Source organism: Lepidochelys kempii, chromosome 1 (genome assembly GCF_965140285.1).
Source record: "Lepidochelys kempii isolate rLepKem1 chromosome 1, rLepKem1.hap1, whole genome shotgun sequence".
Lineage (NCBI taxonomy): Eukaryota > Metazoa > Chordata > Testudines > Cheloniidae > Lepidochelys > Lepidochelys kempii.
The window spans coordinates 266,249,910-266,267,928 of record NC_136380.1 but is presented as its reverse complement, the minus strand read 5'-3'; the positions used below and the strand labels follow the sequence as shown (position 1 = coordinate 266,267,928).

Here is an 18,019-nt window from a genome sequence, read left to right as displayed (position 1 = left end):
CAGGATACCAAAGGAGGAAAAATAATTTTTATAGTGATTAATGAGAGTGGCCCATTTCAAACAGTTGACAAGAAGGTGTGAGTAACAGTAGGGGGAAATTAATATGGGGGAAATTAGGTTTCTACATTTTCTACTGTAGCATAAGAATTTTAATGTTCTTTTTTCCCCCTAAACAAAAACCTCCTGTGAAATCTTTGATCAAAGAGAGAGAGAGACCAGCAGCAAATTTGGTTTTAGGCTGTAGATTTGTCTTTTTATATTGTGGATTCTGCCCAATACTAACTTTCTTACAAGTTTTATGAATTAATTCTTTATTTATAAGGCAGTTTAAAAAATAGACCTTTTTTGGGAGAGAAATTTTTCTTATATAACTCAGAGGGACAACTGTAAATCATAGTGATGTGGTAGCATCTGAACTTAGGAATGAAGATTGAAAGCTGCAATAGATTTTTGCAGGGTTGATGAGTGGCTTAAAAAAAATCAAAATTAGATCTCTTATGTCATTACTTGATTATTGTTTGTGTGAGGAAATTATCAGATTCCATTACTGGAGGTTGCAACTATTAGAGCCATTTGTTTTAACTTACTGAAATCTTGTTTAGGTGTGGTTTGGAGATGATATTCCTCTAACTCCACGAAGCCCTCTGACTCCCAGACATGGCCCGGGCTTGGCAGATGTTTGCCTGTATGATCAGTGGATATCTGTGCGGCATGAAGCAACTCTGGTGCCTATGCAGGAAGATCTATCAATCTGGCTATCTGGATTACTGGGTAATGCTAAAATACATCATTGTCTAATGAATTTGAAAGATCCATTATCCTGGCCAGTGTTGACCTTTCATATTCATAAATTTGCTAAGAGCGAGTGAATGTGACTGGGCTTGCATAATAAGGAAAACTGAATTAAAATGCATGTTCCAGTTTCAGATTTTATGAGCAGATAACTGTCGATGCCAGCTTAATACCTCTTATTTATATTTCCTGTTCAATGACTGGTCTGTCTGTAGTCTAGTTAAATAATGCATATTTTGTTTGATTTTTATCTGTGTTTTAATAGAAATAGTTTATAATTAAATATGTTTATTTACCTATAAAACGCATGCCAATTCTCTTTACAATCCAAAGTTATAGGGTATAACTAACACAGGCTGAAACAGTGGTTGTTGAGAAGGGGGAAACACAGTACAAATACTAATTTAGAGATGTATCTCTATTTTTTAGATTTAATAAAAGCTTATATTTATATTACTTCAGTGGCAGTTGATTTTTATGGTGAATATGTAAGGTAGCAGAAATTTTAAAGTTTATGCCATTCATCAGTTGTTTTAGTTGAATGGAATAAAAACTGGTACTCAAAATTCTGATGATTTCACTTCTATTGTAGACTACAGCCCAACTTTGTGTCTTTTTAATAGTGGAATGCCATGTCTGAGTTGTCTGCATATAGTTTGTGTTAGCTTGCCTTCTTCTGGAATAATTCTAACATTTTCCAGTTTTTATTTTCAGGGGTAGACGTTACAGCGGAACGGTTGCTGGAAGAGCTTGATAATGGCGTACTACTCTGCCAGTTGGTTGGTGTCCTTCAAAGTACAATTAAAAAATGCTGTAGCTCAAAGGACTTAAGGGTGAGCCATCTGACTAGTACAGTAATTGATAAACTTCATCACTTTATGAGCAACCAATTTTTATCTGCATTTAACAAATTTGCGTTCTGTGTGCATTGTACTTGGAAATAAGAAACACGATGTCTTTTTTTATATTTGTACTCTGTGTTGTAGAAGCTGACAGGAAGGCCTACATTTTTAACTATAGCTAAATATATTAAGGCTACATATCAGTAACTAACTGCTAAAATTCTTCTCGAGGGAGGTGTTTGATAGTAAAAAGGGAGCAACTTTCACAGAGCACCATGTTGTATATTTATAAGTAGGGTCCTACCAAGTTCACTGTCATGGTCATTTCATGGTCATAGCATTTTAAAAATCTTGAATTTCATAGTTTCAGATATTTGAATTTAAAATTCAAATAAGGCAGAATTTAAAACCATGGGGAAGGTTGCCAGGCTATTGTATGGGGGGTTATGGTATTGCCACCCTTATTTCTGTGCTGCCTTCAGAGCTGGGAAGCCGGAGAGCGGCAGCTGCTGGCCAGGCACCCAGCTCTGAAGGCAATGCCACCATCAGCAGCAGTGCAGAAGTAAGGGTGGCGATACCATACCATGTCACCTTTCCTTCTGCACTGCTGCTGGCCGCAGTGCTGCATTCTGAGCTGGGTGCCTGGCCAGCAGCCACCCCTCTCCGGCTACCCAGCTCTGAAGGCAGCATGACAATACCATGACCCCCCTACGGCAGGCAGATTTCGCGGGGGGGAGACCAGGTTTCACTGTCCGTGACACGTTTTTCATGGCTGTGAATTTGGTAGGGCCCTATTGATAAGGGACACCCATGAATGTTGCAGATCATCATTGGCTGTGAAAGGAAGAGAGAAGATGTCTCACCTATATCCCCAAAGTTAATAAACTGCTTTAGAAAAAACTGAAAGCAAGTCACTACTTTCTAAAGGAAACTCTACCCTCTTTCTCCCTCCGTACCACACCCATCTGCTTATGGAAGGGCTTGAAAAGTGCTTGAATGTGACAGCCAGTGCAGTTTCACTATATTCTGGGGGGATGGGGTGAAAAGGATTGTGTCGTCCATGTAGCTAGTCAACACCCTCTGTGTACTCTAGAGATGTGCTCTAAGAGTAATCCTTTTGCCGCATTGTACAGGGAGTTTGAGGGTGCAGCCAGTGGAACCATGACTACCTAGAGCCACCACCTAAACTTCCCCAGGTGCTGTGAGTTGGTGGAGGTCAGCGGTAGAGACTGCTTCAGGAGAGGCCACACTACTGCATCCCAGGATGCAGAGTTGCAGTGGAAGATTTCTTTTCCCCCGCCTTAATTCTTGACTTCAACAGAATAACCATACACCCGCTGTCTTCTTACACTGTGCACAAGAATGACGACTTGCTCCTTGAAGGCCTATATATGACCTGGCTGTAGCTAGCCATCAAATGGGGAAAGCTTCATCTGCATTCCAGATATGCATGTAGGTTACATCAGCTATTAAAAAATAATAAAATAGTTATTAGCCAGCCACCATTGTTGTACTTTAAATTTGATATTCTTATTTGATCTTATGAAAATGTGTTTCAAAATGTCATCTATGTATCTGTGCACACAGCATATGTACATTAATTTTTGAAATACTTTTTGCCAGAATTTTCCTATGAGACGTGTTCCATGTAAGAAGAATGCACCATCAGGATCCTTCTTTGCTAGAGATAATACAGCCAACTTCCTGAACTGGTGTAGGTGTATTGGAGTTGATGAGACTTATCTCTTTGAATCTGAAGGGTTAGGTAATTATCTCTTTTTGTAAAGTTATTTTGGGGGCATAGAACTCTCCATGGACCCTCTCCTGACCCTTACTGTGACACTTCCTTGGGGTGCCCAGGATTGTGACTCACCCCTCTGCCTCAGCTGTAGAGAGAGAGTTGCTGGTGCTAAACTGTGTATCAGTTCCCCGACAGGTTTCAGAGTAGCAGCCGTGTTAGTCTGTATTCGCAAAAAGAAAAGGAGTACTTGTGGCACCTTGGAGACTAACCAATTTATTTGAGCATAAGCTTTCGTGAGCTACAGCTCACTTCATCGGATGCATTCAGTGGAAAATACAGTGAGGAGATTTACACTCATTCAGATAGCCACCCAAACACACACCTCAGGACTCTGCCAACACTTATTTTGCCTTGCAGGGTAACACTTAGTGTACCCCCATCCCTGAGCTCCAGAGAAGAATCCCCCTGTAGTGTCCAGCCCCTGGCGGTAGACGCTCATAGTAATTACCAAGTTAATCTGTCCCCAAAAAGACAGTGTACACACAGCTGGAAGGTTACACGTCAGGATCAGGTCCTCTATAACACTGAATTATAATTTGTTTATGGTTAAAATGAGTAAGTTTATTAACCAAGAACCGAGATTCACAGATTCAAATGAGTATTGAGTAAGAATAAGGGAAACAGAAATGGGTACAAATGAAACAAAGTATAAAACATTTTCTAGATAGTAAAGCTTTTAACTGGTTATAATCCTTGTCTAAAACAGTCGCTCACCTAAGATTTTTCTGCAGGGCTTGCTAGTTTTCAGTGATAACCAGGACCTAGATTTTATCCCTTTGTCCTTTGAAATGTATCCTTCTGAAGTGCACCCCAGATGAGATTTATTTATTTATTTTTCTGACATGCTGACACCATGTTGAGTTCACATCCCCCCCCATCCATCTATTTTTCTTGTTCACTTTACATGCAAGTGGAGTTCCTGTGTATTGACTTTACCGTGCTTAATTTATATTTCACAGAGAGAGAACTACCTTCCCTCCTGTCTGGAAGAAACCTGGTTCTCCCTTTGTTTGGTTACAGACTTTAAAGCATAATATCCATACATATGCATAATTCCTCATATCATCTTAATACATCCATTTTACAACAACTTTAATGATCAGTATGTCACCAGCTTTCATTTGATACCTGACAAGATGCTTTTGGATAAATACTATGATTGCAGCGTGTTAGGTGTAGTGAGTTTGTCAGGCCTGATAGGAGTTACTGACAGAACAATGAAGCCTTTGCCAGTTGGCACTGAGGTGCTCTTCAAACCATACTTGTATGAGACAGGAATAATCATAAGCAGTGATTGGGACTTTGATAGGACGGCTCATGTGAGAAGCTTTGCAGGATCATTTGCTTATGGCTGCATTGAGTAATCTGACTGAATAGTGTCTTTGAAGCCTCTGAAAAATTGCATTGTGGGAGGAAAAAATAAAAATAGTGCAGTGAAATGCCACATTTTCTGCATAGCAAAAAACCCCCAAAACAGAATAATTGAAAGAAAGACAAGCATTTTTTCTTTTAAAGTGCCAAGAGACTACATGGAAATTGTTAAAACACAAAAATCTCCTTTATTCGGTATTAGAAATCTTTCTTGCTATATAAAGTGGTCAGAATAGTACACGCATGATGGCTAAATTAGAGAGCTACGTCAGGATTCTGTGCCTGAAGTTACAACAGTCTGTTAGTAATTAACGTTTACCTCATGATCTACCCTATATGACTCTCAACCCCTGACTTTTCCCCCTCTAACTAGACGGTTACGGAAACAGATTGTCAATAGAGTTTATGCCTCTAGTGTTCAGCCTGTACTTTGTTACCAGCAGCTGCTAGACTGATCTTCCAGATGGAATGAAATCTTTGACTGCTCATTAAGAAAAGTTGTACATTCATTGTAAGATAATTAATTGTTTTTGCATCACCTACTTTTTAAATAGAAACAAACAAGCACAAGCCTTTCTGTGGCAACTCAGGTACCCTTTAAATATTGCAAAATTCTTTGTCTATCAAAAGAACATATAAAATTATCTATATTTGCAATGTACATTAAAACTTGCAATAGTGACCAAAAATGTAGTTTGCAGTTACAGTAAGGGTGATTTTATTTATTTAATTTTAAAAAACTGTTATTACACACTGCTAATGTTTATGACACTTTAATGGCCTCTGTCACTGCCTACTCTTTTATTGGCTAACTATTCTTTGAAATTCTCATTGCTACCATTTGGAGGTGCCCATTCCAGTTCCTATCTATCTGTCTTTCAATCTAATCCAGGGGTGGGCAAACATTTTGGCCCGAGGGCCACATCTGGGTGGGGAAATTGCTTGCAGGGCTGTGGGAGGGGGTGCGGTGTGCAGGAAGGGGCTCAGGGCAATGGGTTGGGGCAGAGGAGGGGTGTGGGGTCTATGAGGGGCTCATGGAAGGGGGTTGGGGTGCAGGAGGGGTGCGGGGTGCAGGAAGGGGCTTGGGCAGGGAGTTGGGGTGCAGGAGGGACGCAATATGCGGCAGGGGGCTCAGAGCAGGGAGTTGGAGCGCAGGAGGGGTGCAGGGTGCAGGAGGGGGATCAGGGCGGGGAGTTGGGGTATAGGAGGGGTTTGGGCTCCAGCCAGACGCCACTTACCTAGAGCGGCTCCAGGGTGTCAGCGGCGTGCACTGGGGCCAGGGCAGGCTCACTGCCTGCCTGCCCTGGCCCCGTGCCAATCCGCTCAGCGGCCGGCACCATGTCCCTGTGGCCCCTGGGGGAGCCTGTGGGTACCCTCACCTGTGGGTACCTCCCCCGAAGCTCCCATTGTCCGCAGTTCCCCGTTTCTGGCCAATGGGAGCTTTGGGGAAGGTACCCACAGGCAAGAGCAGCATGCGGAGCTCTCTGCCGCCCCACCCCTACCTCCAGGGGCTGCAGGGACGTGGTGTGGCCGCTTCCTGGAGTGGCGTGGAGCCCTCGACAGTGGCAGTCCCGTGGGCCGGATCCAAAGCCCCGAGGGGCCAGATCCAGCCTGCGGGCCATAGTTTGCCCACCACTGATCTAATCTAATCTAAAATATTAAATTTATTGCTATATTTCAGTCTTCAGTGGTGCAAGTAGGAGAAAAAAAATGCTTGTGTATATCCCCAGTTCACTCTGTATAAACTGAAGAGCCTAAACTCATTAAATGCACTCTGAAACAACTACTTAAAATATGTTTAACTTCCTTGGGATCAGCAGTCAGGATTTCCCAATGCTGTCTTGTTTTGTTTGTAGCTAGAAGTATTTTGAAATCTGTTTATTGCTGTTTTCAGAAACTGGCTCTGTGGCATAAATGGCAACGTTGTGTGCCTTTGGCAATGAGTCTTATTAGGGAGGCTGCAAGTCTTCTCACCCCAATTCCCCCCTGCCCCGACAAGCTTTCAAGCTCTTCTTGACTGGTGAAGTGGGAATGGCTGCTTTTGTGATTTGGCAATTACCCATTTCTGTCCAAGAGACATGCTGTAAAAACAACCCCTAGAATGGGCAGGAGGTTATGGAGGTAGCGAATTAAGTGACCCCAGAATGGCATTCACATGGGCAGCAGTGTGTTTCTGGATGCTCTGTCCCCCTCGCCCACTCTGATACCAAGCCAAACATCTTGATTGCTAGTGAAACAGAAGCTTGAGACTTCTGTTTGTGATCTAGGCATAAAGCTACTTGTCTTCACTTTCAAGGCCTTCACAGCCTATCCCACCCTACCCATCTTCTCTCATTCACTATCAAGATGTCAACTCCCACCTCTGATTGGCCCTTGATGTCAGCCTCCATCACCCACCTGTTAAATTTTCAAACAGGCACCTTCTGTCTTGTTGAGGCTGTTTGTAATATCCCACACTTGAAAACTTAGTCTTGTGTGTTTATGTATCTTGTTTGCAGGATGTAAAGCTGGCTTAGGGAATGGGTGAAAACCCTACCTGCCTTCTATTTTCTGTACTTAGTTCACAGGCCACCCCTTATCTGGTAAAGCTTTTCAGACGTGAAGTATGACTTATTTTTTCCTCTGTAGTTTTGCACAAGGATCCAAGACAGGTGTATCTCTGTCTTCTGGAAATTGGTCGCATCGTATCAAGGTATGAACTCCGTGTAGTTTTCTAACTAGAAGCTAAAAATTGCGTTCTGTTAAGCATATAAAGTTTTAGTGTTGGGTTACATACCGTATTTTGCAAATTGAAGTCTTTTAATACAATGAAAATAGATTCTATTTTGGTTCAGAGAGTAATTAACAGCTCTGCTGTTATGGCCTACCTATGCTAAGGATACTCTTCAAAAATTTCCCATCATTGCTAATACCTGCCTGAATGCTTTCTAGTGAGGTTCAGTTCCACACTGCTGCTTAATACAGGTTACGCCTAAACGTCACAATCAAGCACATATATAGCAATAAGATATTTACATCTGTAAGGAGGGGAGATCATCAATGGAGACCTAAGTGGCCTCAAAAACAGAACTTTAACTCTTGTTCTTAAAACTTTAAATTTGAAAAATGCCTCAACTGTTGCAATCATGTCATACCTTTGAAAACCTCTAAGTCTTCTCAGTCTCCTGTTTTCCACTGAGAATAAGAACAACTTTCTTAACATTGCCTCATAACTTAAATTGTTCTGATCTGGTGAAAACTTTACTATCTTCTGCTGTAGCCTCTCTGAGACCATCTTTCCCCCACTGTGGTACATTCACTGGGGATGTGTACCTGCTATTTAAACGGAACCCAGACAACAGCAAAATGATTCTAAGCAATTTAAAGCGTGTCTGAGAGAAATTCTAACCTTAATGCTATTATTTAACTTATTAGATAATTAATCCTCTGACTGACCAGACTTTTCTTATATGAGCTGTTTTTTTTTCTCTGTTCAGTTATTCAACACTTTGCATGTATTTTCTTCATTGGCTCCTTTGTATTTGTTTAGTTTCATAAGGTCTCCTCTTACCCCATTATCATCTTTATATTTGTGTTCAGGTATGGAGTTGAACCTCCTGTGCTAGTAAAACTGGAGAACGAAATTGAGTTAGAAGAGACATTGTTAATGACCTCCGGGCCAGTAACATCTCTCAGCACCCCAAAGTCCTGTTGCCACCATGGGGAACTGCATGAAGCAGTAAGTATTGTGCATATTTTGTGCTTTGAATTACTCCAGCTCCTAATTTTGCATATGTGCTATTTAGATCATTAAATGCAAGGAATTTCTATGTAGCATATAGGTGCCTTCTTGCATTGAAAGGGCAAGGATAGGCCTCCGCCAATGGACATGTTCTAAATGTACACAGTGAATCTTTTTATCTATAAGTCGTAGTATTAAATGGATGCATGACAAACACTTCAGCAAAGGGAAAGCTTGTACTGAAATCTCTCCCTCCTTCTTTCCTGTACTGATGGAAGACAGGGAAACACTGAATGAGGAAAAAAAACTTGGAAATTTAATGCAACATACTGGATGTGTAAGTCTTAACTGGTATTATTTAGTGGTACTTGGCCAAACTATTTAATATTAAAAGAATAGGCTTTTTAAAACATATGTTTCAAAAGAAAGGGTTTTTTTTAATATGAAAACTTGCTAAAGAAACAAACCTGCTAAAATATCTTGGAGTAATGTGAGAACAAATTTCTGTAGTTGCACCCCTAAGGAAACAGACTTTCATCCAACTATCTTGGAGAATACTGGTGCTTTTGGACCAAGTACAGAATCTTGACCAATTTGCTCATCTTATGAGACAGGTCAGACTGGGCCTACTAAAAACCATTTCAACAATTCAAGAGTGGCCCAGTCATCTGGTACAATTCCTTGAGACATAAAGTCTATCTTTATGAAGCTACCCTTACAACTATTGACAAATGAATTGGGGTAAAGTAAAGAAAGGGAATTTAAATAGGAAAAAGTTTGTTCTAATAAAATGAGAAATTAGAAGCACCAGATCTGCGCACACACAAGATTACTTTAATTTTTTGAATAGCTCAGATGTTCTCGTCCGTGCATGTGTGCCTTTCTATGACCTTCTTTTATATTACATCTAGGAGTTTTATCTGCTCAGGCCATCTTGTAATGAGGGAAAGTTTTTTGACAGGGATATATTTAATCTTTTGCCATGGTTAAATGACCTATCAGTGGTTAATCCACAAAACAAAAAACACAACACACATGTAATCTTTTTTTGAAAAAACTCAATTTTCTAACAATTTTCTACTTTCCTTTTTAAAATCTAGGTTAAGCACATAGCAGAAGATCCTCCCTGTAGCTGTTCCCATAGATTTTCGATTGAGTACTTATCTGAAGGACGTTATAGATTGGGAGATAAAATACTCTTCATACGAGTAAGTGCGGTTCCTCAAAATGTTTCCTCACCTCATTTGTTAGCTTTGCCTCTGTCCTATACGGCCTGTGGTCTGGGGTTTTTCACCTGGGTTCATATGTCTGTCCAGCACAACAGGAATGTACAATCTGCATGTGTTTTGTCTCACTGGATTCATCCCTGGACCATTGGCAGTGTCCCTCCAGTCTTCTTTCCCCTTGGAATCTCTTGCAGGTCTTTGGTAACCTCTGGTGACCTAGGAGCATAACAGGGAGGGAATACTGTTTAGACACATGAACACTGGAAATCAAGGACAGTAGATTGTTGTAATGTCCCATCAGAACGTCCATACACCCGTCTGTAGTAATGACAGTTTTATACCCTAGGGACCTCGGAAAGGGACCCGAGGGTGGCCCATCAAAATACTCCTCTCGTCACCAGCTTGGTGGAATGGCCTCAACCTCCACTTGGAGGCGGGGATAATTGCTCTACAATGGGGGCAGACATTCACTCTATGCATAAAGCTATGAGAAGCAGAACTGGCAGGAACTTGAGTCTGGTCATAAGGAAAGTGTTGTTTTTTTTGTTTTTGTTTTTAAACCTGGCTTAGAAACTGGTGTGTGGATAGACTGGGTGGGCATTACAACAACCTGCTATACTAGACAGTTGATAGAGTAGTGTGTGCAGCAGCCAGGAGACTTTGGAGTAGGGAGAAAGAGGCAGAAAACTTCTTTTCTCTTCTGACTATCAGAGGGTGGTTGGAGCTTCAAATATAATACTGTCTAGCCAGAGACTGAGCCAAAAGCATCTTGGTTGAACCTCCAGCACCTGCTCTCCAGCAGCTGTGAATCTGGGATTTTGTGTCAGAACACTGCAGATATTTGGGTAGTGTCTGGGAGGGTGGGAAAGACCAAGAACGAGACAGATGACTTCCTGTCTGGCTAACAGGTTTAATCCTCTAGTCTGTAGATATCTAGTACATTTCCTCCCCCACCGCCCCCCAGTCCTGGCTGTTGGCACTCTGATCTGTATGAACTAACTCGAAAATATTAGTTTAACAAGGAAACAAGCACTGAAGTCATGAAATATTAGCTACACAGAAACTGATCACTATATATTTGTGTCTTCATGACTTTCATATTAAATTTGTATACAATTACATTTCATAAAGAAATTCTCTAAAAGGGGATATCGTGATTTTTATACTGTAAATAATGACCCAAACATCATTGCCATGTAAATCGTGACAACCAGAAAGAATCCCTTAAGTTTAAAGTATAGTGCCTTACTGAATTGTGTCTGCACTTCAGGTTCTGACTCTGAATAAAGGAAGATAACTGAATAGAATATTAATCCTTGAATGTTGACTATCAAACTTCTGGGCTATTGAGTAGTGTAGCTGATCTACCCCTTAACCTCACAAATTCTTATGCTATCCTAAATGTTGAAGGGGCATCATCAATGTGAAAACAACTTTTCTGTCTGAAAATGAGGTACCTATAGTTTGAAATGACACATACAATTACTATAACGGAAAGAAGTAGGCAGGAACAATTTTCCTTTATTATTTCAGTTTACTGTGTACATGTTACAGACCTGCCTAGTAGCTACCCCCAGTTCGTTATAAATGGATCCAGCCTTCCAAGCCAGTTGGGTCTGAGCAGAGTCCATTCGCTGTTTTCTAGCTCTGGGCCTGTAAGGCAGATGCTTGGGTGCAGACTCCCTGTCTGACACTCTTCGTTGCAGTGTAGTACTCTGCTGTCCATCTGCCCTAGGCTCCGAAACCAGGGCTGTTACCTCCCAATCTGCCCTAGTTGCTTGTGTATGCACCCCCAGCGTTTAACTTTGCCATGGGTGCTCTGGTTATACTTTAACTCCTTAGGGACCAAGTGGCAGGTAAGGCAAGGAACACAGGTATTTCTTAACCTCAGTAATCCTTACTCTCAAAACATACAAGAGTTACAGATCTTTGGGAAAAATAACAAGCCTATATGCCCTCTCCCCTGAGTGTATGTTCACCCATCTCGTGAGTCCTAAGCCAGTCAGTATGTCAAGTGGATATACTGCCCTCCTGCCATCTGGCAATGGTTGGTCAGTGAGAGAGAGGAAGCCTTGAGCAGATCCTACTCTTAAATAAAACTTCTGTCTCCTCTGTCAGGTGACCAACTGATCAGCTTCAGAACCACAGTTGGGTGATTAACTGGGATGGCTCAGCACCCCGGAGCCAAAACTAGGAAAGCCAGTTTCCTTCTGCCTAGCCACACTCTGTAGCAAAACCGTTGTTCTAAAGTTGGACGCCTTTGGTTGGAAAACAATCACAGTTGATGATTCTAAAGTTGGTTTTTCCATGGAGGTGTTGGGCATTACAGTAAGCTGCCTTGCATCTGTCTTTGACTGCTCTAGGCAGTTCCAGTTACGTACCGAAAGGATAGGTCACATTCTTTGAAAGTCACAACTTGATAGAAAGGTGGGTGAGGTAATATCTTGTATTGGAAGGAAATGTTATTGGGTTGCTGTGGTGGGGAAAACACCACAGCAGCCCAACACTGTAGCATTTAATTTCAGAAAGGGGAACTACACAAAAAGGAAGAAGTTAGTTACACAGACATTAAAAGGTACAGCGCCAAAAGTGAAATCCCTGCAAGCTGCATGGAAACTTTTTAAAGGCACCATAATAGAGGCTCAACTTAAATGTATACTCCAAATTAAAAAACATAGTAAGAGACTGCCCCCATTAGCTAAACAACAAAGTAAAAGAAGCAGTGAGAGGCAAAAAGGCAGCCTTTAACAAGTGGAAGTTAAATCCTAATGAGGAAAATAGAAAGGAACATAAATTCTAGCAAGTGAAGTATAAAAATATAATTAGGAAGGCCAAAAAAGCATTTGATGAACAACTAGCCAAAGACTCAAAAAGTAATAGAAAAAATTTTGCTAAGTATATCAGAAGCAGGAAGCCTGCTAAACAACCACTGGGGCAACTGGACGATCGAGATGCTAAAGGAGCACTCAAGGAAGATAAGGCCATTACGGAGAAACTAAATGAATTCTTTGCATTGGTCGTCACAGCTGAGGATGTGAGGGAGATTCCCAAATCTGAGCCATTCTTTTTAGATGACAAATCTGAGGAACCGTCCCAGATTAAGGTGTCATTAGAGAAGGTTTTGGCACAAATTGATTAACTATACAGAAATAAATCACCAGACCAGATGTTCTTCACCCAAGAGTTCTGAAGAAACTCTAATATGAAATTGCTGAATTACTAACTGTGGTAACCTATCATTTAAATCACCTTCTGTACCAGATGACTGGAGGATAGCAAATGTGACGCCAATTTTTAAAAAAGGCTCCAAAGGTGATCCCGGCAATTACAGGCCGGTAAGCCTAACTTCGGTACCGGGCAAACTGGTTGAAACTATAGTAAAGAACAGAATTATCAGACACATAGATGAACAGAATATGTTGGGGAAGAATCAACACACCTTTTTGTAAAGGGAAATCATGCCTCACCAATCCATTAGAATTCTTTGAAGATGTCAACAAGCATGTGGACAAGGGTGATCCAGTGGATATAGTGTACTTAGATTTTCAGAAAGCCTTTGATAAGGTCCCTCACCAAAGGCTTTTAAGCAAAGTAAGCTGTCATGGGATAAGAGGGAAGGTCCTTTCATGGAACAGTAACTGGTTAAAAGATAGAAACAAAGAATAGAAATAAATGGTCAGTTTTCAGAATGTAGAGAGGTAAATAGTGGTGTCTCCCAGGGGTCTGTACTGCAACCAGTCCTATTCAACATATTAATAAATGATCTGGAAAAAGGGGTAAACAGTGAGGTGCCAAAATTTGCAGATGATACAAAACTACTCAAGATAGTTAAGTCCCAGGCAGAACTGTAAAGAGTTACAAAGGAATCTCATAAAACCTGGTGACTGGGCAACAAAATGACAGATGAAATTCAATATCAATAAATGCAAAGTAATGCACATTGGAAAACATAATGCCACTATAACATATAAAATGATTTGGTCTAAATTAGCTGTTACCACTCACGAAAGAGATCTTGGAGTCATTGTGAATAGTTCTCTGAAAACATCCACTCAATGTGCAGCAGCAGTCAAAAAAGCTAACAGAATGTTGGGAATCATAAGAAAGGGATAGATAATAAGACCAACTATCATTGCCTCTATAAATCCATGGTACACCCACATTTGCGTGCAGACGTGGTCACCCCATCTCAAAAAGGGTACTGTATATTGGAATTGAAAAGGTACAGAAAAGGGCAACAAAAATGATTAGGGGTATGGATTAGCTTCCATATGAGGCAAGATTAATAAGACTGGGACTTTGCAGCTTGGAAAAGAGATAACTAAGGGAGGATATGCTTGAGGCCTATAAAATCTCTGGTTGGGAAGACGATAAATAAGGAAGTGCTATGTACTCCTCATAACACAAGAACTAGGGGTCACCAAATGAAATTAATAGGCAGCAGGTTTAAAGCAAACAAAAGGAAGTATTTCTTCACTCAGTGGAACTGTGGAACTCCTTGCCAGAGGATGTTGTGAAGGCTAGGACTATAACAGGGTTCAAAAAGGATTAGCCAAGATGGGCAGGGATGGTGTCCCTAGCCTGTGTTTGCCAGAAACTGGGATTGGGCAGCAGGGGATGGACCACTTGGTAATTGCCTATTCTGTTCATTGCCTCTGGGGCATCTGGTATTGGCTGCTGTCGAAAGACAGGATACTGGGCTAGATGGACCTTTGGTCTGCCCCAGTATGTCCGTTCTTATGACCAACTTCTGCTGGTGAGACTGACGAGCTTTTGAGCTACACAGAGCTGTTCTTCGGGTCTGGGAAAGGTAATCTGGCACTGACATGGCTATAGCAACATTGTATACAACAATTTGATACAAACATAAACCAATCTGTCACATTACACTTATTATTTTATTACACTATAATTCCAGTTATCTGAATTCCCTTTTTCTGAAAATCCTACTTATCCAAATCCAGTATGTCCCCTCTCCAGAGCCCTGTGTTAGTTAATAACTTTTTTTTATCCTAATCCAGTTATCTGAAAGTTTCACATGTCCCCCAGGCCATTTGGATAAATGGGAATGTACTGTATTTGTATTACCATAACACCTAGTAGCCCATAGACACTCAGTTGCCCCTGCATATTCAGTCAGTGGCTCAGTTGCTGGAAAAAACCTTATTAATGTCAAGAGGGGAGCAGAAAAACCCTGAAATCCTTTCCTTTTAAAAAAAAAGGGGGGGGGAGGGGGAATTTAAAATAAGAGGAAAATCAGGCTATTATTTAAAGGCTGCTATTCAGGAAATTCAGGCTATTATTTAGAAATAGGATACATTAAAGTTGCTAGTGCCTTACACTTCCTGTGTTACATTTGGTAATAAATTGTGTACTAAAGTAGATATGATTTTAGAGTTCTGCCATTCTCAGATGCTGCATGGAAAACATGTGATGGTACGTGTTGGTGGAGGCTGGGACACTCTTCAAGGTTTTCTTCTCAAATATGATCCATGTCGAGTGCTGCAATTTGCAACTCTGGAGCAAAAAATCCTGGCATTCCAGAAAGGTGGCCTCAATGAAGACACCCCTGATTCATCATCTAGAACTCTGCAGCCTCCTTTCATGAATCCCATATCGGCTATTAATATGTTTCAGAAACAAAATTCAAAACCAGCCACTCCTGTTTCAGTTCTAAAAGCTGCTCAGGTGGCCAGTGGTAAGCAGGCATTATCTAAACGTCCACAGTCACCTGCCCTGTCATCCCCAAAAGCAGCAACCAAGTCCATATCAGCTCGTTCCAAGTTACAAGGATCTCCAGCAAAGGGTGCCCAGTCTCCTTTCAGATCCTTAACAGGTGCTTCAAAGAAATTGGATTCTTCTGCACGCAACTTACCATCTTCTGTTATTTCAAAACTTGCACAACCTGTAAACAAAAGTTCTTCACCTGCATTATTAAATACTGCTCCTGATTGTTCAGGGCCACTGTGCAAACGCATCTGGTCCCCTGATACTCCTAACATCAAAATTCCACCATCCCAGAATTCTCCAGCAGCAATTTTACATCCTACCCTCTCTTGCTCTACAAGTCAGCTTTCAGAATTACCTGGGACAAGAGAGATGACTGCTTCAAAACAAAAATATGCTCCTTCTAAATGCAAAACTGTATCTAACTCTACCACCAAACTTAATTCTGTTGCTTCAAAATCCTCATCAAAATCTGCTAGGCCACCTAACGCAAATCTGCCTGTTGTTTCTAAGCCTTCACATTCTTATCAGTCTCTTGCAAAAATAGCAAAACCTGCTTCCAAATGTAACAATGAAGCATTGGGAATAGGGTCCCGGCCTCCCAGAATAGTGCCACAAACAGGATCTGGCCCAGGGAGGAATCTCAGAACCACTCCTGTCTTAAAACAGCCAGGTTCTGCATCTTCGTCTGCAGCTGGTAAAACATCACAGTTAATGCCTCCACTGGCATCTCCAAGCAAGAGCGTAGCTTCAGCTGCTAATAAACGACCTGCAGTAAAGTGTTTACAGGGGCAAGATAGCAGTATAAGCCCACAGATAGGATCCAGTTTATCAAAACATCCTGAGCGCACTCCATTATCTGTTGTACGACTTCCCCAAACTTCAGCCAAAGCACAAACGACAAAAAAGACAGCACAGCCTTCCACAACAAATCTCTCCTCAATCAAAACCTCCCAAAAGAGCGATGAAATCCTGGCTTCAACAGCCAAGAAACCCGTCTCAAAAGGAAAGACTACAACTGCATATGGTAAGGGGACGCCTCGTGTATTAAAAGATCCTATTTTGAAGGCTAAACAAGATGATCACTATTTTGTTATGACTGGCAGTAAGAAACCCAGAAAGTAAGCAGAAATATGGTGCTTTCCATTTAAATAGCACTACACTAATCACAATGGTAACACTTTTATGTCTCAGACATGTATGAGACCTAAGTGTGTGTGTTTTTTTTCTATAAGGATTTACTAAATACTCTGTCCATACTTTGTAGTTAAATACCATTCCACTTTTATTACATATGAAAAGCAACTTTACTTGCTATTCACCATAGCGCAGTACAGACAGAGTACACCAGTTTGTTGATACCATGATGATTTAAGGCTGTTTTGGTTTTGGAGAGGAGGGCTGTTGCTGCTTTCCTTAAATGGATTTTAGCTTCTTCTCGATATTTCTCCAAAGTAGGATCCAGATGATGATTCAGAACGCTCTGGTACATCGGTGTCAAGTACCTGCTGTTGCTAGTTCCATTACATATACTGTACTTGTATAATATCACTAAAAGCCAACTTATTTGAAAATAAAGATAACAGGATTAACACTTTCATTTGGATGGGCAGATGATACGGATTCTACAAATTAGGACTCTAGGCCAAGATTTTCAAATGGCTGGTGATTTTTTGGGTGCACACTGTGAGATGCCTTAAAGTGGCCTGGTATTTCAGAAGGTGCTAAGCATCCAAACTCTGAAAATCTGGCTGCTTTAAGGTATCTCAAGTTGGGCACAAGTCTCTTTTGAAAATCTTGGCTTTGGCACTCATCTTTTTGGTGCCTTAGGATGTTGAGTCTCAGTAACACTTTCACACTGAATGTCATGGCTGAATGTCACACTGTTGTTTTTTATTATTATGACAAGATACATTTTTTTAAAAATGAAAGAGGATGGTGCTGTTGACAGTTTTATTAAATTGCCATTGTTGTTTTTAAAGTGTCTCTTCCCCCTGAGCTATGTCTTCTATTTAAATCTGCTATAATAACTCTACCTGGTCATTCCTTTTTGGAGTTAAGTAACCGTTTCCCAAAGTGCTAACAGGGCTACATTCACCCTCTTCAGAGGGCCGCGTGAGGCTTCTTACATAGCACTTAAGCCCTCAAAATAGGGTTTAAGAAATACTAGTATGGTGCCTCAGCCTGGTGCTAACCTTTGCACAAGGGCGAAATTCTCCCTGAATGAATGAAAACTATGGTCACTTGCACTAATTACCACCTCTGGGTCAGTGTTATCTGAAGTCAGGATATTTTACAAGTTTAAAGAACGGCAATGCAAGCATTTAAAAGCAATCTTATGTCTTAAATTTCATAAATGGACTATGACTGTGTGACGTACAAACTGAGAGAATATTTTTCTCCTCCTAAAGCATTTACCTATGGGCCAATGATAAGGATACATGATAGTCTGAATTTTTTATTCTCAGAACTGGAGTTAAAGAGCTGTTTATAAACTAATCATGTTTTTTAATTGGCAGTGGCAGCCTCATAGATCTGT

General features: G+C 41.0%; 1 protein-coding gene across 1 annotated transcript; it reads left to right on the top strand.

The window, feature by feature from the left end:
• Window positions 1-623: 623 nt before the first annotated feature.
• Window positions 624-17,182, top strand: GAS2L3 (growth arrest specific 2 like 3). The gene is made up of 7 exons (XM_073330959.2): window positions 624-771; window positions 1,507-1,625; window positions 3,258-3,399; window positions 7,435-7,498; window positions 8,386-8,524; window positions 9,628-9,735; window positions 15,166-17,182. Exons 1-7 carry the CDS (start codon window positions 732-734, stop codon window positions 16,603-16,605), a joined length of 2,052 nt encoding a protein of 683 aa, XP_073187060.2. The 5' UTR covers window positions 624-731; the 3' UTR covers window positions 16,606-17,182.
• Window positions 17,183-18,019: the final 837 nt, after the last annotated feature.